This window comes from Caretta caretta, chromosome 11, assembly GCF_965140235.1.
Source record: "Caretta caretta isolate rCarCar2 chromosome 11, rCarCar1.hap1, whole genome shotgun sequence".
Taxonomy (NCBI): Eukaryota; Metazoa; Chordata; order Testudines; family Cheloniidae; genus Caretta; species Caretta caretta.
This window is the reverse complement of record NC_134216.1, coordinates 52,389,708-52,412,708: the sequence shown is the minus strand read 5'-3', so window position 1 is coordinate 52,412,708 and position 23,001 is coordinate 52,389,708. Positions and strand designations below refer to the sequence as shown.

At 38.8% G+C, this 23,001-nt stretch overlaps 2 protein-coding genes across 6 annotated transcripts in view; one reads left to right on the top strand and one right to left on the bottom strand.

Annotated features, from left to right (window-relative positions):
* Window positions 1-23,001, top strand: part of OSGEPL1 (O-sialoglycoprotein endopeptidase like 1) — a 48,184-nt gene that overhangs the window by 1,656 nt on the left and 23,527 nt on the right. For 2 of the 3 annotated variants that reach the window (XM_075118023.1, XM_048870270.2), the window contains exons 2-8: window positions 3,889-4,139; window positions 4,699-5,086; window positions 6,401-6,605; window positions 6,692-6,840; window positions 9,681-9,811; window positions 10,005-10,076; window positions 12,347-12,398. In XM_075118023.1, coding sequence (XP_074974124.1) covers window positions 3,889-4,139; window positions 4,699-5,086; window positions 6,401-6,605; window positions 6,692-6,840; window positions 9,681-9,811; window positions 10,005-10,076; window positions 12,347-12,398 — 1,248 coding nt within the window. Of the gene's footprint in view, window positions 1-3,888; window positions 4,140-4,698; window positions 5,087-6,400; window positions 6,606-6,691; window positions 6,841-9,680; window positions 9,812-10,004; window positions 10,077-12,346; window positions 12,399-13,260; window positions 19,278-23,001 lie in introns of those variants that run through there. The other variant, XM_048870271.2, reaches the window with a different exon arrangement.
* Window positions 13,441-23,001, bottom strand: part of ANKAR (ankyrin and armadillo repeat containing) — a 48,430-nt gene continuing 38,869 nt past the window's right edge. For all 3 annotated transcript variants that reach the window (XM_075118015.1, XM_075118016.1, XM_048870259.1), the window contains 2 exons: window positions 14,219-14,265; window positions 13,441-13,688 (listed from right to left, as the gene is read on the bottom strand). In XM_075118015.1, coding sequence (XP_074974116.1) covers window positions 13,441-13,688; window positions 14,219-14,265 — 295 coding nt within the window. The remainder of the gene's footprint in view (window positions 13,689-14,218; window positions 14,266-23,001) is intronic.

The following is a 23,001-nucleotide window of genomic DNA, read 5'->3' as shown; positions in this document are numbered from 1 at the left end:
AGTAGCAATTTCCATAACATGAATAAGAAAAAACACAGAAATACACCTTGTAGTAGAGAAGTGGGAGGGGATCAAAAACTCTTCCTTTTGTTCAGCCTTCAGTTCCCCCTCTAGCCTTCATTCTGGACTTTAACCACAAGGTGTAACATGTTGAGAAAATTACTTTTAAGATATCCAAAGATAATTAACAGGATGTGTGCATAACATTAAGCATATATCTCGTGATATTTTCCTGTTGTAACTCATATCCTTCCATACTGATTTCCTCCTCCCCTTGTTTGTTAGTCATATCTTGTTGCATTAAATCTAATTGTAATCTCTTCAGGACAGGGATATGTCATTTTATTTGTCTGTAAAGTACCAGGGTCAGATATGGTGTTACATAAATGAGACATGATAATAAGAGCAACTTAGCATGTTCTCTTCTTTTCTGCTGTTTTTCCTCATGAGATGTCTTAAGGTGGGTTTTCTCTATGTAGTTATCTAACCAAGGCCCTCATGCAGATAGTCTGGAGGATCCCCACTCTGTTATTTAATAGGAAGCAGTGTGATCCAGTAGCTAGGGGAGGGGATTGTGACTTGAGAAATCTGGGTTTTGTTTCTGTTTGTGCCATGACTGGGCAAGTCACTTAATATCTTTCTCTCTCAGTTTTTCCATCTATAAAATAAAGATAATAAGTGAAGTACTTCAAGATCTGTGGATGAAAATATACTATTGATTATTTTGGTACAGCTATCTTAACTCACTTGCTTCCCTTTTCTTTTTACTGTTATGCTTCATTTTCTCTGCCTGGGTGCTTGACATATGCCTGGGTGCTTGACTATAAAAATAGTATCCTTGCATAGTTAGTGGATGCTCTTGAAAGTAGCACAGATAATTATGTTATCAGGGGTCACTGTCCTGTTTTTTTAAAAGGCTCAGGATCTAATCAGATTAGGTTGGATTTAAATTAGTATCCACAAGGGCATTTCTCACAGCATGTGTAACAAGAGTTGGACTGATTAAAAATATTGGCTGGAGCGGTGTGTAGGAAAAAATGTGTATTTTAGAAGGAATGTTTTTACATTGTGAGGTGCTGTAACAAACTCGCTTTGATCCTGGTCATTTGGGTGTTTTCCTGTTGATATCAGTGATAGCAGGACCAAAGGGAATTACACAGGAACCAGTTCTGTGAGGGTGTGGGGGGGAGGAGGGACTTTCTCAGCCTCTCCCCCCATTAATGGACAGAGTGGAGGAAAGCACCACAGCCACTATTCCAGCTCTGTGACGGGAGAAGGAGCCACGGCACCTTTGTACCCTCTGTGGATTCATGGCCTCTGACTCCATGTATTCACAGATGCCGTGGCCACATATTCCCTAATTTACAAAACAAGTATTTATAAATTATAAACAAGTTATACTATTATTCTTTTTAATGTTTATGGTGAGACTACTTTAAATAAATAAAACAAATACATTCTCCCAATACCTTGTTCCTCTTCTAGTAACTGGCTTGCTACTGTGATGTTGCTCAGTTATTTGATTCTTTGTTGTCTGGAGTAATACCTTTCTGAAAGCTTGAATACTTTTTACAGTGAAAGTGACTTATGGTAAGTCTTGTTCCTTCTAATAATGGAGTATTCAGGCATATAAACTGTAAGGTATTACTTATACAATTTAGGAGTGTAACCAAGCACATCTGCCTGTCTATACATAATGTCTACGAATTGCAGAGTTTTGTGAGATTTACTGTGTGTTCTGTGTCTCTCTCACAGAAAAGTGTAAAACATGATACCAACAGTTGGAAACACTGAACAAAATCTGTTTTGAAACATGTTTTGGGTGCAGGTAACCACAGACCTCCTAACCTTTCTCAAAATGTTAAGTATTAAGAAAACATTTCCTTTTCTTTTTCTTATTTCTTAGGAAACACGTTTTAGCTCAATAGTTTGTAATAGTAAAAAAGTAAGGGATACACTATTCAGGTCACTTTCTTGAGCTCTAAAATTATAACCGTTTTAGAAAATTAAAGGTACATTGTTGTGTTTGTTTGACCTGAAATTTGATCTGCTTCATTTCTTGCCATTTTCTTAAGTCCATGTAATTCTGTGTGCAGTAGAATAATAAGAAAGCACTCTGGAGCAATCATCCAATAATAAACCAATATGCATGCACAAAGGAGAAGCAAAACTGGGAAAGGGAACAGGTATCACTTTCAAGCTTCCAAGGGGTTATTTTATAAAGAGTGAAGAAAAGAAATAATTTTTTAAATTGCTAAAAATATTTTGGCACTGACTCTTTTTTCCCCCACCCCCTCATTAACTTTTCATATATAGAGAGAGGGAGAGTGATTTCAGTTCACTTTAAGAAATATCCATTTGGTTAGTCACTTACTGTAATCTACTGTACAAACCATGTGTGTTTTGTAATGTAACTCAAATTAGGTTGTTAAAGCACAGGTATTCTACCTCCATATGGTAGATAGTGTTCATCTCACAAATTTGCCAAAATGGGACCATGTCTTAATACTGAGAAAATAGACAGGAGAGCATTTTAGAAGCATATTAAATGCAAAAACATTTTTTTCCTTACCTTAGGTGGTTAGGTCTTCCCCTATTGTTTCTACCTCTTCCTTAGGCCTGAGTTGGAGGACAATGCTTTTTGTCTATGTGATCCCTCTAATGGGATACGTTTTATAAAATTCCTTTCATTTTCTCTAACTTCTTCTTTCTCTCCCTCCCCCCCCTTTCCTTCTGTACTAGGAAGTCCCCCCATGTCCTCCACTCCAAAGTATTTCTAGTGTTTGATTCAGCAGCAGTTCTATGCTCTATTACTAAAAATACCATGAGCACTGGGCACTTAATGCTACTGGCGCTGATATTGATGGTTGTTGAAATAGTACACCATGATCAGCAACTGTCCTAGTACTGGGGGGAAAAAAATTGAGTCAGAGGAGGACTGTGGCCCAGATCCTAAAAGGTGTTTAGGAGCTGTATTCCTATTGAAAACAATGTGTATTAAGCTCTGAAATACCTTGGAGGATCTGGGCCTGGGTACCTAAGGCATGCTCCAAAATATACTTTTGATAGAGCACTGCCTAAAATTAAGGTGGCACAGGGATTTTCATCCTAAAGGGTCATTTTCAGAGGCCTATCAAAATATATCTTTAGGGCTGAAATTTGGCACATTTGTTCTAGGCTCAATAGTGAATATTTTGGGAAAGTCTGTGCAAAAAGAAGCTCAGCTGGTTTGAATTAGGAAGATTGTGTGGGAAAAAAATTGAGCGGTGTAAAAAGTGTTTTGCTACTAGCATGCAGGATCTAGCTCAACACGTTGCTATGTATCCCGCTATAGATATAGATATATGCAAAAGGAGAGAGAGAATATATGTAATGGTTTATAGGGCACGATTAAGTTTTTATTGCCACAAATATATTCTTATTTCTTATTGCTCATGAATGGCGGACCTCACTGGAGGGAGTAGGAGACTGGGTCTGCTTCTCCTCAGGATTTATACCAGTGTAAATCATGAGTCAATAGAAATACACTGGGGTAAAACCTGGGTGAGAAGAGAATTAGGCCCTATATATGATGTCTAATTGTTAGAGCTCATCGTAAGAACCTCTGCTTAATATAAGGGAAAAGATATTTTGGAATCAGCTAAGCCTGTTCACTCAGACTTCTAGTGGGTATAATAAACAATGAAATAACATCATTTTTAGTCTCTTCCCATTTTCCTAAACACGAACCCATTAGATTCAAGTCATTATTGGTGTAACTGCATTAACTTTGAAGTGACAGTTTGCATGAATTTGGCCACTGCTTTTAAAATTACTTGTTACTAATATGACTTGGCCTGGCTAAATTACTGTTGTGGAATTTGAATTCTGAGGATGGTATCTGTACAGTTCTTTTCTAGGCATGCCTCTGTGCAGAAGATTTTAGCAATGAGCAGTGTAACCAGATGCACTTCAAAATCAGTTGAACATGGCTGGTCTGTGTGTTTAAGAAGCATTTTCTTTAACTCTGTCAAATACTATCCCACTAAATTAGTTCTGGGAATTGAAACTAGTTGTGATGATACAGCAGCTGCTGTGGTTGATGATACTGGCAAAATCTTAGGAGAAGCTCTACATTCTCAAAATGAAGTCCATTTAAAGTAAGTAGACATTACAATGGGTGCTTTATTTATAACTTCACTTGTAGTTTAATATGACTACTAATGCTATTGTCATTTATACTTGTTATATTCCATCAAGGGGCAGGTTCTTAAGTCTTAAGAAATATGAATTGGTTCTGATTATCAAATCTGGTAAAATTTCCCACAACCACCAATCCTGAAGAGTATGATATTTACCTGTCTCCAATTCTGGACAAAGATAAATTAGAATATGGACATTCCTTGCTGAATTCCTGATGACAGAGGAGTTGCAGAGTACTGACTCCTAAAAATTGTCTTGGCACAGCCTAGGGCTAAAATCAAATGGGACATAAACCAAGCAAGAGCAAGTTGAATCCTCGTATGGCCTTCCAGTGGAAGTGATGGTAATCTTCACTGCAGGGGGCATTTTAAATATGACTAGACAAAGCATTTGAGAATATACTGTAGGAAACAGTCATGATATGGCAGAACTACCAAGTATTTTCCATCTCTCATTTCTATGATTCTGTCTCTGTCATAAAATAGGGATACTTCATTATTCTTTGTTTCTAACTAGAACAGGTGGGATTATTCCTCCAGTGGCACAGCAACTTCACAGAGAAAATATTGAGCGAATAGTGAAAGAAACACTCTGCGTCAGTGGAATCTCTCTCGATGAACTCTCTGCTGTTGCAACTACTGTAAAGCCAGGACTCGCTTTAAGTCTTGGAGTGGGATTAGAATATAGTTTAAAATTGGTGGACAAGTATAAAAAACCTTTCATCCCCATCCATCACATGGAGGCACATGCACTTACAATTAGGCTAATAAACCAAGTGGAATTTCCTTTCTTAGTTCTTTTAATCTCTGGAGGCCACTGTATCCTGGTAGTAGCACAAGGAGTTTCAGATTTCCTTCTGCTTGGACAGTCAGTGGATATAGCACCAGGAGACATTCTTGACAAGGTAATATTTCAGTAGGGATTCATTTATGCATTTTATACAAGTACTTACATTTGTTGTATTATTTACATCATGGTTTGTCTGTTTTTTACAGTAGCAAAAGTCGAGGTATGTATTCTTTAGGAAACTGGGATTCTGGCATTACCTTGGGTAAGGATTTGTGTAAGCTTTAGAGCAGCTAGTGTTTTTTTCCAGCAGTGGAATCTAGTAACAGGTAAGGTTAATCACTTGTGTAGAGCAGTCCCATTCCCTATATTTTATTAGCAAATTTTTATATTTGTGCCCTGACCCTAGATGGATACCTTAAATAAATCTGAATAAATTAATTTTTAAATATTTCCTGCTTATTAAATCGGCATTGTTAAAGGAAGGATCTGATTTGGCAGGTGTATTTTTAAACTCTGTGAATTTTCATTGTAACCACAGAGGTTGGAACAAGTTAGCCAGTATGCTTTCTAGAATATCACCTACAGTCAACATAAATAAAACAGTACAATACACTATAAACTTTAGTTTTTTCCTCCAATTTGAAATACTAGAGATTTCATGGGCTCAGAGGCTACTAAAATCTATTAATTATATTTCTTTAGTTGGCATGAGTTGTTTTCAGCAGGCAGCTAGCCATAACCTGGATGGCCAGCCTACAGTGAGGCTGGACATAGAAAGTTCAACAATATATGCAGTACAAATGAATCTGACTAACAGTGATATTTAAAAGGATGCTGTTGTTTAAAATCATGTTTGATATTTTTAAATGTCCTTACTTATGTTACTAATTGTGCCTGAGAGAGTTTGAAAAGTCTAGTTTATGTTTCACAAGTTATATTGTGTTGGTCACTGAATAAATAAACTTAAGATGGCTAGTTTCTGTTTCTTATTCTCAAGCACTAGCACAGGTTTGCAAGGAAATTTTTAAAACAAAACAAAATTTTTTTAAAATGTGAAATCCTTTCTATCAGTGTTAACTTGGCGGGCTAATATACCTGTGAGTGTCCATTTCAAAAGAAGAAGAATTAGATTTCTCATGTTTCTTGCAAAGTTGGAGGATCCTCATATTCACCCAATTTACTATAAAATTGGATTTGATGTTAAAAGCCCTCTAACGTTAGCCTTGGCATCTATCATTGATCTTTTCCTCATAGTACCTAGTTCACAATATATAATCTCTGAGCCAAATTCATCCTTAATGTAACTCCATTGACTGGAGTTATAGTGGAGCAGTGCAGTTACATCAGGGATTAATTTGGCCCTATTTTTCCCCAATTCTTCTTTCCCAGTCTATTGTTAGCATAATTAGATTATTTTCTATTTTTCTAGGTAGCAAGAAGACTGTCTCTAACAAAGCACCCAGAGTGCTGCAGAATGAGTGGTGGGAAAGCTATAGAGCACTTGGCCCAACAGGGAAACAGGCTGCATTATGAACTCAGAGCTCCCATGCGACATCATCCTAACTGCAATTTTTCCTTTTCTGGACTTCACTCCAATGCCACTAGAATAATTATGCAAAAAGAAAAGGAAGAAGGTATTTTTCAAAGTAAGATATATACAAATTGTACACCTGACTTGTGGTTATATTTGCAAAAACCCCTTTGCTCACAATTTCTGCAGGTATACAGGAGGGACACCTCCTGTCCTGTGTTACAGACATTGCTGCTGCAGTACAGCATGCAGTAGCACTTCATATTGCCCAGCGAACACACCGGGCTATTCTGTTCTGCATAAAAAGCGGCATCCTATCACAAACAAATGCAACTTTGGTAAGTACATATAACTTTACTATGTATGTCAAGGGGTACATGCCATCATACATTTGAATACATGTAACAGCACCAGGAGAAAGTGCAGCAAGGCATCAGCACCCTCCTTGACATTTCCACTGATAATGCTGCTCCAGGATTAAAATAAATGTATGTGGTACATTTAGTTGAATATATAAAATAAATCCTGCTGCAACAGAGTATTGTAAAGTGGTGCATTGTTAAAGGTAAAGTAATTTTAAAGTTTTCTTACATGTCTGTATTTTTCTTGTATATATTTAGATGTATTGGGAACATCTATCCACAACTTTAACATCTTTTACTCCAAGCAATCTCAATCATTGTATAAAGTTAAACTGATACAAAAACTACATGTAGGATAGCATCACCCTCCACTGAAGCCATCTCTGGGTGAAACACATCATTTGTTTCAGCTGTACAGCGCAATACTAGAAAGCAGTTTAGGAGAGGAAGTGAGAATAATATATCAAGCCAAAATTACAAGGGGAATTTATAGGTAAACAGAATATGATTTAATCACGTTTAAATTTGGCCAGGACACTAGGATTAACCCCTCATCTTGTAAAAAGTACCATGAGATTTTTAATTACCAAAAGTGGTCATGACCATAGTTCTCTGTCTCATCCAAGAGAGTACCTCCAGCAGAACAGTACCCTTTCTCCCCTCCCGCAGTTCTATGCTGGGACATTGTAATTTTTCAATGATGATTAAAGCTTTATGAAATACAGTGAAAAAATTGTAAATATTTTTGTGAACATGTGAAAATGTCTGTTAATGAACTTAATTTTATAACTTGTAACTGGGTTCAAATTTTTTCGTATTATTCAGTTTCACTAACCTCTCTTCAATAAGATAACTAGAGCTTGTTAGAAAATAGGACACTCTTTCATGAAAGTTCTCCTCTGCCCACCCGCGCCCCCCAAATTGGCCTTTTTATTGAAATTTTTGAAATATCTCTAAAGGTAAAAAGTATAGTTGCTATAAAACCCTGGAGATTACTTACCTTTTTACCTTTCCATGTGTTATAGCAACTTAATTGTAAGTGAAAAATTTCTAAATTAAGCATAAAAATGGTTATATGCCAAATTCAATAAAACTTCCATTAATATTCTCCACCATACAAGGACATACATGTCCCAGAAAGCAGAGTTTTCCAGGACTTTTACTATTGGATGCATAAAAAGATGACAACTTTCAATTGACTCTGGATCTGTGATGACAGAATTATGTGAATTTTTTTTTTTTTTTAAAGAACGGTGTCTTTGCGTGGTACGTAGGACCAGAAAGTCATCTAGCATTGCAACAGCTAGCATTTTTACAAGACACTTAAAATATATATTTAAAACATTAAATAATTTCATAGACTCATTTGAATTAGATTCTCAGCACACACGAGCACTGATCCTGATTGAGAGCTCTATGCGCTATTTAATACAAATAATCATTGCATGTGAATAAGCTAATCCATTCCAAAATCATCCCTAATACATGGGTATAAAGTCTAGCTTTGAATATATAGTGATGATTACATGGCTTGCTATTCTTACCTTTTAGCATTTTCTCTAATAGCTAAAATGTGCCATGCTACAATTTACACCCATTACTTTTGTTCTGTCCTACTTGAATAATGAGATTAAGGCCAACTGGGATCATTATGATTATCTAGTCTGACCTCCTGCATAATAGAGGCCCTAGAATTTCACCCAGTAATGCCGGATATTTGATAACTGCCCTACTTACACATGCCTTTACATGCTCTTTTTGTAGATAGTAATATCTGTTCAGTAATCTTTTAGGCCTGGTCTATACTGCTGCTTGTAAGTCACCCCCCGGAGTGATGTAGTTTACATCGACCTAATGTGGTATCTACACTGTGCTATGTCGGCGGGAGATGCTTTCCCACAGCTTAGCTTCCGCCTCTCGGGGAGGTGGAGCACTGAAGTCAACAGGAGTGCATTCTGCCATCAACTTATCACATCTTCACCAGATCCAATAAAGTGATGCCACTGCATCAATCGCGGTGGCGCCAATTTAGCCTGCCAGTGGAGACAAGCCCTTAGTAAGAATACAGACACACAATTCTCTTATCCTCTTCTATTCTATTAGGTCTTAATTTCCCTATTTATTATAATTGGTTGCTGTCTTTGAAATTAGGGGTATGGAACAGCTTCCATATGAGGAGAGATTAATAAAACTAGGACATTTCACCTTCGAAAAGAGACGACTAAGGGGGGATATGATAGAGGTCTTAATTGGTGTGGAGAAAGTGAATAAGGAAATGTTATTTACTTTTTCACTTAACACAAGAACAGGGACCACCCACTGAAATTAATAGGCAGCAGGTTTAAAATGAACAAAAAGAAGTACACTACACACAACGCACAGTCAACCTGTGGAACTCTTTGCCAGGGGATGTTGTGAACGCTACAGCCATAACAGGGTTTAAAAAAAAAAAAACCTAGATAAATTCATGGAGGATAGGTCCATCAGTGGTTATTAGCCAGTATGGGCAGGGATGCAACCACATGCTCTGGGTGTCCCTAGCTTCTGACTGCCAGAAGCTGGGAGTAGATGACAAGGGATGGATCACTTGATGATTACCTGTTCTGTTCATTCCCTCTGCAGCACCTGACATTGGCCACTGTCCGAAGATAGGATACTGGGCTAGATGGATCATTGGTCTGACCCAGTATGGCCTTTCTTATGAACTTTCTTCAATATCTTCATCAAGCTTTTTGTTGAACTAGTGCACTGTCAGCTATTCCTTATTTGTTTACCTTTTGAATGACTTTTGCCTGTCTTTTAAAAATTGTTGTCAGGTTGTATCAGGAGGAGTTGCAAGTAACCAGTATATCCGAAGAGCTCTGAAAATTGTAACAGATGCAACTGACTTCAATTTGCTTTGTCCTCCTCCCAGACTCTGTACTGACAATGGTGTTATGATTGCATGGTGAGCAAAGACTGTGTTTCTATATTTTTGTTTTTTAAATGTTCTATAAAGCAGTGGTACAACATGTGAAAAACCAGTTGATGTAATTGTGTAAGAATTTCTGCTTATTGTGATTAAGCCATGTGTCATGCAGACAAAAAGACATTTGTATGGTAAATAGGAACTGCATTTTACGTTTATGTTCTCCATTTAGGAATGGCATTGAAAGGATGCGTGCAGGCTTAGGTGTGTTACATAGCACAGATGGCATACGCTATGAACCAAAGTAAGTGGCACAGCTCCTACCAATCCATTTTCTCATATGGTCACATTGCACTTTAACTTCCTTCAGTCATTTTAATTTAAGCCTCCTTCAGTTATACCATCAGATTTTATTATGTGAAATTTCTTGTGATGTAGTTGTGCTTTTTAAATATCAGTAACTTTTCACTCCAATTTTATATAAGTACTTAACACTTATTTACCCCTTTTGGGGCATAGATCTCAAAGCACTTTATGAAGTTGGATAAATATCATTATTCCGATTGTTATATGGGGAACTGAGACATGAAGAGGTTAAGCAACTTGCTTTTATGGTCATTCAATTAATTGGTGGCGGAGCCAGGAATAGAACTAGAACTCAGATATTCTATCTCTGAGCTCACTGTCCTATGCACTGAACCCTGCTGCCTATTCATGATCAGCCATCCAGTGCTACATTCAGACTGGGTTTACATTCCTGAGATAGAATATCTGTTGGTGGAGGCTGCAGTGGCACACGGCAGTCCCAACCTATTTTGCTCTAAGGAGCTAGAGACAGGTTAGCACTTTTCCAAAATTGGACACCAGGCATGTGAAGGATATGCTGACCTCTCAGCTGCCTCTTCCAGTGGGGATGCTGACAATCCCTAGCCATTTAAAAAAAAAAAGCAGGCTACTCCTCAGCATCCTGTTGGGAACCCTGAGGGATGGCAGCAGTAGACACCCTCTCAGCAAAGCCACACTGAGCATCAGTCTGGCCCCAGGTCTTTAGACAAAGCTAAAATACTGCTTTATAACCAGAATACCTTCAATAAAATATTTGATGTAGAAAAGTCTGATAATATAAAATACTTCTACTGCACTTTACAGACATTAGTATCCATGGTTTTATGAGGTTATGTAGGTTTTGGAAGGAATGGAAGTGGGGTTGAATTGAAGCAATCAGCTGGTTTGCGGCGTTCAAGAGGCAGGGGAGGGAAGGGGAGCCTGTGTGCCGAGTCCTCACTCCTCCCCCTCCCTCCTGAACATCACAAGCTAGCTGATTGCCGCGGGCAGGAGGCAGGGGGGAGAAGGAACTGATCTGCAGGGTCTGCCGGCGGGCGGGAGGTGCTGGAGGGGGAGGGGCGGAGGCGTAGGGGAGCTGATAGGGCGGCTGCCAGCTGTGGACAAAGCAGGCAGCCAAACGACATTAGAGCAAAGCATTGCACAACTTTAAATGGAGCATGTTCTGTTATTGAGCAGGGACGTAAGATTGAAACAGTGTTAAGCGAGAGGACGTTAAGTGGGGAGTTACAGTATTCACAATTCCTCACCTCAGTTAGAGGAGATACACTTGGGAGGGAAGCTGAGAAAATATTTCTCCTGTAGAAAGAATTTGCTTTTCTCCCCCATTCGGAGTACATTGGGGCCACTTCAGCAGTCAGAGATACTCAGGGTACAAGGAAAGCCCATGTTCCTTTTTTCCTGTGCTGGCTGCAGGAAGGAGTTGGTAGAGGAACTTTTATGCCAGCTCTACACAACTGAGGGATCCCTCTACCCTGGGGTAGTCCTCCCGTGACTGGACAGGACAGCTTTATTATTTGCAGAACATATGTGGGTTAATTCTGTGCCCATAGATATCTGTGGAAGTTCTGCCATTGTCTTCATTGGGACCAGGATTTCACCCCTGATGTCTCACTTACCCCTGACATAACCAGAGACAATTCTCATTGACTTCAGTAACAGTGCTGCCCTTTTAATTTCACTTGGGCTGAGGCTTGGTTTATTTTGCTAACAGACTGACTTTTGAAAGGACTCTCATTTTATGTTTCAAAGATGAGTTGACAGATAAAAGCCTAAGTGCATATGCATAGAGATCACATTTCTGGGTAGAGATAACATGTTTCTTGTTCTGGGCAGATCATTTGTGTCGAGACACTTAGTAGACAGTACTGAGCTATTAATATGGAAGGAAAGAACCTGCAATACTTTACTCACTGTCACTGTTGAAGGGGAATGCTATAAAAACATTATGGGTTAGGTGAAACTCATGTACATCATCATGCTATGAACAAGGAAACTCTTTCATAAACGGGAAGTTGGACAAAATAAAATAAAGAAGGTGCTGTATAGATATATGTACAAATCTTCATTGCCTGTATAAAGCTCACAGGAGTCAAGCACCGAATACTCTCTCATAATGCTAAATACTTTAAATAGGTAGCTTCGTAGTTGAGTAGATGTGTAACTTTATTACCATAATTATAAAAAATTGTTTGTTAAAAAATAAATAATACAGTGCTTGTTATATTATAGAGCTTCTCTTGGAATTGATATCTCAGAACAAGTCGGAGAAGTTGCCATCAAGGTACCAAGTCTAGAAGTCTCCCTAAATGAACTTGAAACTATCAACTTATAACATATCCAGTTTGGGAGTTATTGTTCATGGCTATTATTAAAATGTTTACGTTTCTTAGTCTCCTCTTACTAAGATGTATCTGACTGATATAAGCACCCTTAAGGACAGCTGTGCTATTTAGTAGTTAGAACAGGGAGCTGGAAGTCTGGAGATTTATTCTAGTCTGATATACCACTGACTCCTTGCATGACCTTAGACTTATATGCCTTATTTTTCCCATGTGTAAAATAGGAATAATTTAATAGTGCAATAATTACCTTTGGAAAGCACTCAGTTAAAGATCTCAAGATAAGTGAAAAGTATCAGCCTTAATTATTATTAACTATATACTCAAATATCCTTTTGTAACACAGAACAACATTTTATAGCAGGGCTTTGGAGCTCTGCTCCAGCTTCAGGCAAAAACCTGCAGCTCCACTGCTCTGGAGCTGCTCTGCGCTCCAGCTCCGGGCTCCGCTCCAAAGCCCTATTTTATAGAGGCAAATTTTCATAGCACTTCAACATTTTGGTTACATGAATCCATTGATCTTAAAACTCTGCACAACATTTTAAAAATTTACCCATAAGAGTGGAGATAGATTAGTCTGAGAGTGCTTATCTGAAGATAGAAGATGCAAGTATGTGTAGCAGCTATTTTGCAGCTCTTGTATCTAGTAACAGAAGGCATTGTATGATTAGAAATAGAAGCTTAAATTCACCCAAATATAAAACAACCTGCACACAATAGCCTTAATTGATGCCTGTGATGATTTTGAAATGTATTTTCAATGCATTTATTCTTTACTACTGCAGCAAATTTATTTCTTCACAGACAGACCGCCTCCTTCCATCCCACACACAACTCTCTTTTGAAAAGAGTTCAGATTTCCAAAATTAGGCATCTGTGTATTAGCAACAGACATCATGAAATTCTGTTTTGAAAGACTATTCCCAAACCTACAGAATGTTGCATGGATACAAATACTTATCTGCTACCTTGTTGGCACTGGACTCAAGCTTTCTTTCCTGGTGAATTAAGCCGGAGCTTGCTGACATTAAAAATTCTGGGTCTTGAAACTTTTGTGATGTCTGAAGTTGCATGTGCAAATGAATGAAGTCCCATGGTCCGGCTATGGGGTTTGTCTGTAGTTCTGAGTTTTCCCATTAAGTGAGCTGATGTAGGCATTAAAAGAAGAGAGTCCTTTGGATGAAATTTAGCTTTCAGTTGTCTTCTACCACTACTACTACTTCGTGATCTCTCTGCAAAATAAAAACAGTGTAATTTGTTTTACATTTATATCATCACAGAATATTGAGTGAATGTCCTTGAACATTGTGACCTAGCATATTTGTGGCTTTTTAAAAAAGAGAAGACCACAAAGTTAAGTTGAGGCCACCTATGACAAACAGTAACTATTTTACATTTGTAACGGAAACTCTAAGGTGCCACAAGTACTCTTTTTCTTTTTATAGCTATAGACTAACACGGCTGCTACTCAGAAACTTTTATAGGTTCCTTACATTTACCAATACTAACTAATTAGCTAAATTAAAAAAATTGAGAATTCTAACTAAAGTCATCTGCCCACAGTTTCAAAGTTAGGAAATGGCATATAGTACATGTAGCTTCATTATGGAGGTAATTTCTAAAATAAGTTAAATGTATGACTACGAATAAAATTAATTGTCTTTTGCAGAGTGTTTCTGCAGATCCCTGTTCTTGGGATGTGTTGACAGCTAATTAATTAATTCATCTGTGAACTTCAAAGTAAGTTAAATACATTATATACCTTTAGTATAGGTTGGAACTGCAGGTGGTCCTCCATTTATCTCCAAACTGTAAATAAAATATTAACAATTTAGGAATTCATGATCATTAAAGCACTTCGGTTTTTCCTTGGACTAATAACATGAAGGCCCCGGGTATTTTTTTTTTTAAATATATTTTCAGCATTTCTTATGAATTCACAAAAATCAAACTCATTTGAGTTCTAACTAATATGCATTGATAAATATATTAGATTTTTGGCCTATAAACACATATATGATTAGCTTTAAGCACATGAGTAGCCTCTTTGAAGTTAATATCTTTATATCTAGGCATATAAACATTTTTAAAATCCCAGTATCAGAAAAAGTTACAAATACTTCTTAATTACTAATTTAGTACCTCAGTTTGTCTATAAAAGTCAATATTATAATAATCTCGCAGAGATGTTGAAAGACTTAACTACTGTTTGCGAAGTAGTTTGAGATTCTCTAACTAAAGCTGCTTATTAACTGTTGTGAGAATTTAAAAAAAAATTTAAACTCAAAGGATAATTAAGAGGGTGCTCGTTAGACTCCTAGGTGGACGTGCTGATATCTATATGAATTCTCAATGCTTCTGGCCCATGTCACTTACTGAAAGAAATATGATTCAGTATCCTTTTTTACGTCTTTGTAAATTTAACAAAAAAATAAAATCAAGGAAGTATATCAATAAAACTAAACTCCCATCAATATTACTAAAATAAACTAAGCAATACTGTTATCAAATCAAGATCAAATAAATAAATTAGTAATATTGGATTAAAATCAAATTATCAGATTAGTTAAATCATTAGATTGATACAACTACTAATCAAACCTCATAAGTCCTAAGAAGTATTCTAAGGAGGTTAGCTGTCTGTTTAGTTATAAACCCCCAACTAAAGAGTTATACCAGAGGTAATGAAATATGAATTTAGACTTGGATGAATATTTTATACTGAAACCAAGTGATTAATGTATACACCACAATCTCAAACCCAATTAAAATTTATATTTCAATTCTTATGTGGTGGATAACCCCTTCCTTCCCCCCTCCAACACAGATAATAACAGGCCTTAATAGAACATTCTGATAAATAGGAGTTGTCAAACTTCTGATTAACAGTTTACAACCGGCAATTTTAAGATTCTTAGTACACAGAATACAGAACACAAGTATTTCTATGAGGCAGAGTTTAGAGTTGTTTAAACCTGATGAGCTTTTTTTCTTGTGCCTTCTCTGTGTGGATTTTACAGATGCTCATGTACACAACCACAGTGCCGCTTCCTAAAATTAAAAAAATAAAAGGATGGGACGTTTCCCAGCAAATAAAAACAAAAGGGGAAAAATTAGATACTTAAGAGAATGGGGTATGTGAACTCTTAAGATCTCACAATCTTCTGAATTTTTCTGACATAGAAACTAGAATTGCAGATGAGAAGCCAGAGGATAATGTTGCTGAGACAGTACCAGCAGACTTTCAGGTACAGGAAGATTTGTCAAAGGCTGGTATAGCCTGTTATTTGGTGATGTGATTTCCTTCCTCAGAGGTGAAATCTTGGAGTTCTGGAACATCAGTCTTCCTTCAGATAGCATGTTGACCTAAAAGGAGCAAAGGCCCCTTGGCCTTATAGTTGATTTTTCTGGTTTGCAATTTTTACTTACCCCACCTTACAGCACCTTCCTTGGAGATCTGCAGGCAAATCGGGTATAAAATACACCTTGGATTCTGACAGCATGGTCTAATCAGGTCAGAGTTAGGTAATATTTAGGCTAATGTCAGTTTGAAAAGGTCCTACTTAACCAAGCAGTTTAAAAAATATATATATTAGTTGTGGTGTACCACTTGCACTGTGAATCCATGATACTCTAAAATACATATATAAAAAAAGAGATTCAAGACCATTTCAGAGGATGTTAACGTTCCACTGCTGAAAAGGTCTTATGCTGGCATCAACATACAGAAAATGGGCCTTACAGATAACTTATTGCAAAGAGCCTAGCAAACACAGAAGCCACTCAGCATGTATCCATCAGCATTCAACAACATTAAAAATAAATGTGGACTTCTTATGACCAGATGCCCTTTTTTTATTTTTGCAAACAAGACAATTTAGCAATCTTTATCTACTGGGTTATAAGTCATACAGAAAAGATTACTTTAAAGCTTACCAGATGGAACTGATTTACAATAAAAAATAAAGCTTAAACAAGGTTTGCATTCTCTTACTCTTTCAAAATATGACACTATGGGTGTTAGAGTTTTATGGCCACTTTTAAAGAAAGATTTGTATGGTTCACCTACAGTTCTACCACTCACTAATAACATCTAAAACTTACAGACATGCACTTTATAGCACCACCACCACAAACATATGTGTAAGGTGGCAAAAGTCCCGTTGACATCAATGGGAGGAGAATTAGGCCAGTAATGAGCTATTTTTAAAAAATCCCAGCCATTCTTTTTATATCTTAAAATACACACACATTTCAAAAATCTCAGTTTTTAATAAAAGAAAGGATTGTGGCTTACCCATATCACACTCTAGTTCACTACTTTTGGTCACGGAACTAAGACGTGTGACATCAGTCTAGAATTTGGTTAATAAATCCTTGTTACAGGTGCTTCATGTGTGAATTAGAGAGCATAATGGTCAGTCCTTTATTGCAACATTATTACAATTCTGAAGGAGAGGTGAGATGATCAGCATAAATTCACAAAGGATACCACATTCAGAGAATTACAATTACAGGCAAGAATCCTGTGTGTATACATTACTTTCTTTAGGGTCCAATCCTGCAGTTTATCTGCATACAAAGCTCACTGAGTTCAGTGGGAGTTCTGCATACAAAGCAACTGAAGGATTGGGCTCTCTGAGATTAAAGGGGAAATCCTGCTCCAAGTGAACAGTTGAAGTAAGTGGAAGAATCAGGAAAGAGAAACCTGTTTCATTGGCAGAGTACAGAACCTTTCCACAATTGCCCCAGTTCTTCCAGTGGCTGTAGTACCTCACTCTGCATCGGGGGGTTGCCTGGCAATCCAGAGTTGTTGCAGATCCACAAGGCATACCACTGCCACCAAAACCTTCTCCATACTGAGGTTGAGGAAACCCCTGCAGAGCTGTTCTCTGCAAGGTATAGGGGCTGCAGACTTCCATTGCTGGCTTTCTACATCAACGTCCCAAACTTCTGCGTTGGAACTATACTGATACCAGTATGTTCAAGGCCGTACTCTGCTCCTACCTGGACCAGAGAATTTATCTCTAAAAGACTAAACAATTACTCTCTGTAATGTTACAAAACTATATGTAGAAGACTTACTCATTTATCCTATCTTGGTTTAGATTTTGCAGGAGTAAGCAGGAAAAAAAATGCTTAAGGCTTGCAGACTTTTTAGGTGGCAATGCAAAGCATTTGGAACAATGCACCAATAGCCCTCTCTAGTCCTTTAAACATGTCAGTGTTATTTGGGACTCCTTAAAATCTTTTTTAAAATTGAACTGTGCACAGAATACTGGATGTGCTTTATAAAAATATGAACAAATAACACTGCTAAGAGATGCTCAAAGATGAAAAGCGACAGGGGAGTTACAGTGAAACTACCTCAGCATACACAAATCCTAGACTGACAAGAAAAGGAAATATCTACATGTGATCCCACTTAACACAGAATGTAAGTGAAAAAGGACTTTATACATATTGGGTCAGTTCCATATGATCTCATCACTAAGTTAAGTATCCTTCATGTCTTGCTTTGAGAGAGATTCCAGAGAAGCAATAGACAGCTACTCTCCCTCTTTGAAGCTGCGGGTTCGCCAGCGTTTAGTGGGAGCATAGGAGACTGTCTGACCTGTGCTATTCTTTGGCTATTCAGTTCCCTCTTTCTCTTCCCTCCCCCCCCCGCATCAATGTTTGAGTTTTTGCTCCAACTTAATGATTGTTGAAGATTGAGTCTAATGGTTGAGAAAACCTTTTGTCACTGCAATTTATTTTAATAAAAGTGGATCAATTACATTTAAATGTGGCTACTAACACTGTTTTATCTGTGTGGCCGGATAGAGGCAGCTGACGTACCTGAGGAAATATGGATGCTCTTACTTAATGATAAAGAATTTCCCTTAGAGAGGAGGTCAATTTCCCTGTAGTAAATAGCCTACAGGAGGTTTTGAGCAATGTTGAAGGGAAGACCAATTTTTCTGGCTTAAAACAAAATCATCCCAGAAAAACAGCTTCAAAATAAAAGTTTGAGTTTTTTGCAGTAGCCAAACAGGCAAAACGTGCAAAGTTGACAACTTGAGCTATCTGTGAGAATATCATGTTTCAAATATGTCAGGTGTTTATTGCTTTGGTATTTCTACAATTCACAGACTTGAAGGCCAGAAAGGACCATTAGATCATGTATCTCACCTGTGATAGTGTAAGACAAATACATTCTGCCTACCTAAAATTCCTTTGTAGATTTAATACTGCAGGTAGCTGCATTTCAGTGTTCGGTGCAGTGACTCCTGCCTGATTTATAAAGTTAATTGAGCACATTCCAATTGAGATAAAATATTCTGAAGAATGCAGGCTTTCATGTGTTCTTGATGAGAAGATATTTAGGATTGACCTCCCCAGTTCACATGGAGCCTGGACTTGTAAGGACATCAAGGGTTCTTTTAGGTCTGCTCTCCAGCTCATCTGCATCAGTTGTAAACATAGTTGAAGGCTGAGGAGCTTGAAACTCATGCTTTTAAACAGGTTGTATTACTATTGTCTCAGAGAGAGTCTGGAAAAATTCTGAAAAGAACTTGAGCAAAAGTGCCCATGCAAAAATACCCATCGTGTGCAAGTCACAGATTTCTGCTTACACATATCTTTGCATGCTTGCAAACTCAACTTGCATATACACTATATGTATTGCATGTATATCATGGTGCACACAAAAGCATGCATGTTTGTTTTAAGATCTGTGCCTGTGTCATCTGGATACATTTCTGGAATTTGTGTAGTCCAAGATCTTTGAAATGTCAGGGTTTTTTTGAGAATAAAGATAAATTATTGTATATACTACTATGCTCAAAGGTATATCTTGGAGTTGTAAAATCTATGGCTCACTATTAACCCCCATTTCATCACCATACCTCTAAATGAAACTTTCAGGCTCTGTTTTATCCTCCTGGCTAAAGTCATTCTTTCCTATACCTGTGTAGATGAAAAGCAGGTCTGGCCAATTTCACTTCAACTGGTGTGCAGAAATTACATGTAAACTGGAATAATATATTAGGAACCTTAAACACACATTAATATACTGACTTTGTGGCTACTTTAGATGCAAGGATATGCTGGAAGAAAATTCAATAACTATTCAACGATGTTAAAACTATAATAGGTGATTTATGGAGAAGAAATTTTGTAGAGTACTTCTGGAGCTGCAGGGAGAGAGGAGGAGGGGCCTTTTATGTACCTCTCTAGCACCCCGAGGAGCTTGGACTGATTAACACCAGCTTCTCAGGGAGCTTCCTCTTTCCTGCTGCTTCCCTGAACCCACTTGAGGAGAACAGGCAGTCAACTGAAGTAGTAGGAGCCAGTTAGGCCTTTAACACGCTGATATCTTCCCTCACTCAGGCCCTACTACCAGCCTGCTTATTTGTCCCCTTCAATTGAGTGTTGAGAGCCACTATAGCTGGCACAGAACAGCAGTCATGACTGAAAGAGGAAAACACCCCTCTGGGGCAGCATTCAGAAAAAGCAAGCAAGCAAAGTAAGCTTTTCTATCTAAGCAGGAAGGAGCAGTCCTGAGATACATAGACACAAATGTTCACGGTGAGACTTCCGGCCTCAGTGAGGATGAGAGTGGTGAGGAGATGCATGATCTTCCGGTTAGTCAGAGTGGACGAGACCTGGCAGCTACTGCAGCATCCATATTTCCATCTCAAATGGATGTAACCATGCACATTCCTGAAAACAGTGTAGATAAGAGAAGAGTGTGGTGGAGTCGCAAGGAACAGCTGCTGCTGAGTTTAGTTCCTTAAGTCTAGATGATCCAGGACTGTGGACCCACTTGAGCAGTAGCCTGAGGGACTTCCTTGTACTGCATGGGCCACAGCAAGTGAAAAACTTCATGTTCCCCAAAGACAATGAAAATAGACGTTTCCATCCAACACATTACTGGCGTGAAATCCCCAATGGTGACAAAGTGGAGAGGCCATGGCTCATGTACTCAAAAACCCAGAATGCTGCATACTGTTTTTGTTGCAAATTCTTCCAGTCTGATGTTCCAGCCACATTGGGTTCTACCGGAACAAAGGACTAGAAAAATCTGACTAGAAATCTGGTATGCCATGAGAAGGCAGAAAATCACCAGAGAGCATTCCATAGGTGGAAAGAGCTTGAGATGAGACTAAGGTTAAAGGCCACCATAGATGATCAGCATCAAGAGAAGACTGCATTAGAATCTCTTTACTGGCAAAATGTTCTGAAAAGGCTCATTGCCATGGTGAGAATGCTTGCTACCCAAAACCTAGCACTGCGTGGCACTTCAGATCAGCTGTATGTGCCAAAAAGTGGAAACTTTCTTAAAATTGTGGAGCTGATGTCAGAGTTTGACGCTGTACTCCAGGAGCATCTAAGAAGAGTCACCACCCAAGAAATGTACTGTGGCAAATTGCTGGCACTACTTTGATGGGTCTCACGCTTTCTCTTCTTGGGGAGGGTTCAGGGCACCGTTTCTCACCCCTGAACTGCCTCACTAGTGTCCTAGAGGAGGGGAGTGGAGAGGGAGGGACCTGGGCCCACCCTCTACTCCGGGTCCCAGCCCAGGGGCCCTAGGGATAGTGGTAAACCTCTTGAACTAGCAGTTCCTTCCCCTGGACTACTTCCCTCTCCTGTCCTTCAGCTTGTGGGGTTTCCTGCCCTCCCTCTGCACAAACCAGGCATCCCTTTACCTAGGGTCTTGGTCTTCTTAGCCCCCCCACAGCACTTCTCCAAATTCTCCTCTGCTTCCCTCCAAACTGCTCTCTGCTCCAACACCAATCCACTGAGTGCCACGTGATGGGAAAGTCGATTGGAGGCGATAAAGCCTATCAGACACCAAATTGGGAAGATAGATGATGCCATAGTTGCCATTATGGAGGATAATGCTATGACAGGAACTGTTCATGGGAGAACAGTGGCAGAGGGAAATGGAATCACCAGAAACATACATAACTTCAAATTTCTGTGTGGCTTAGTGTTGTGGCATGACATACTGTTTGAAATAAATGTTGTAAGCAAGAGACTCAAAGATGTTGACCTTGATATATCTGGAGCAATGAAACAATTGGACAAAGCAAAGTCATACCTACAGTCTTACCGGTCAGATGAGGGATTTCAAAATGTTCTGAAGAGTGCAGAGAACTTGGCAGAGGAACTTCACACTGAAGGTATTTTCCCACCCATTCAAGAATGTCACCGAAGATGACATTTTGATTACGAGGCAAGGGATAATCCCATAAGAGACCCCAAACAACAATTCAAAGTTGAATTCTTTAACCAAGTGCTAGATTGTGCAATACAGTCAGTTGAAGAACGTTTCATGCAGCTCAAGGAACACAGCAGTATATTTGGGATGTTGTATGATATTCCAAAACTCCTCACTACATCTGAAGAAGACCTACACCAGCAATGCAGGGCACTAGAGACAGTGTTGACACATGATGACATGCACGATATTGATGCGAGTGATTTAGGTGATGAACTGAAAGCCCTTTCAAGATACATTTCAACTCCAAAGGCTGTTCTGGAATGTATGTGCACAAATAAGATAACCACCCTTTTTCCAAATGCTTTTGTTGCTCTGTGCATACTTCTAACACTTCCTGTAACAGTTGCCAGTGGAGAACGCAGCTTTTCCAAGCTGAAGTTAATAAAAACACATCTACACTCCACAATGACACAGGAGAGGCTGGTTGGCCTTGTAACCATCTCAGAGCAAGAGCTGGCCCAGACTGTGGACCTTCAGGAAGCAGTTCAAATCTTTGCAACCAAGAAGGAATGGAAAGCACCACTTTGATTATTCAAACAGATAAAAATGCCAGTGTTTACTATGCAGACAAGAAAAGTTACATTTGCTGTTCAGGTGTTTGAAAGTTGTGTTACTTAAAATTTTTGAATAAGGCATTTTAAGTTGTTAGTTCTCCTTTATTGGGGTAGGTAGCAGAGCAGTACCATGAGAGGAGTAGAACAGGAAGAAGGCAGAATTGAGACCTTTCAAAGTTTTGGCCCAAGCGAGGGGGCAGGGGGCATCATTTGAGCTCCCCGTCTCAGGTGCCAAAATGTTGTGGGCCAGCCCTGGGCAAAGCCTTGGCTCTGCACACCCAAATCTGTCAGCCACCCAGCACAGCAGAGCTAGCACAGACCAGGGTATATACTGTACAAACAAAAGTGCTGATGCAAATTAATTCTCCCGTGGGGGAAAGGGGGAGCCTGCTCTCCAAGTAATGGTCTGCACCCGGATCCACAAATAGACTTAGATATTGCATTGGTCTGCACTGGAAAACATAACTAGACTCCATAAACCCTGGATTAGTTGCCTAGGCTATACAATACCGGTAGAAAGGTGCCAGAGAACGGGATCCACAAAAGCCAGCATGGTAGGTAGAGAGCCACCTAAGATAGCCCATGGAAAATGCCAACAAGAGGTATGTGTCCCTAAATCCTGTCCTTCTCTTGGAGTTAGGTGCCTCAGTCTGCGCTGCAGGAAGGCATCTCTCTCTGCTTGCAATCCACAGCTGGGAACCCCTCTCGAGTCAGGCACCTAAG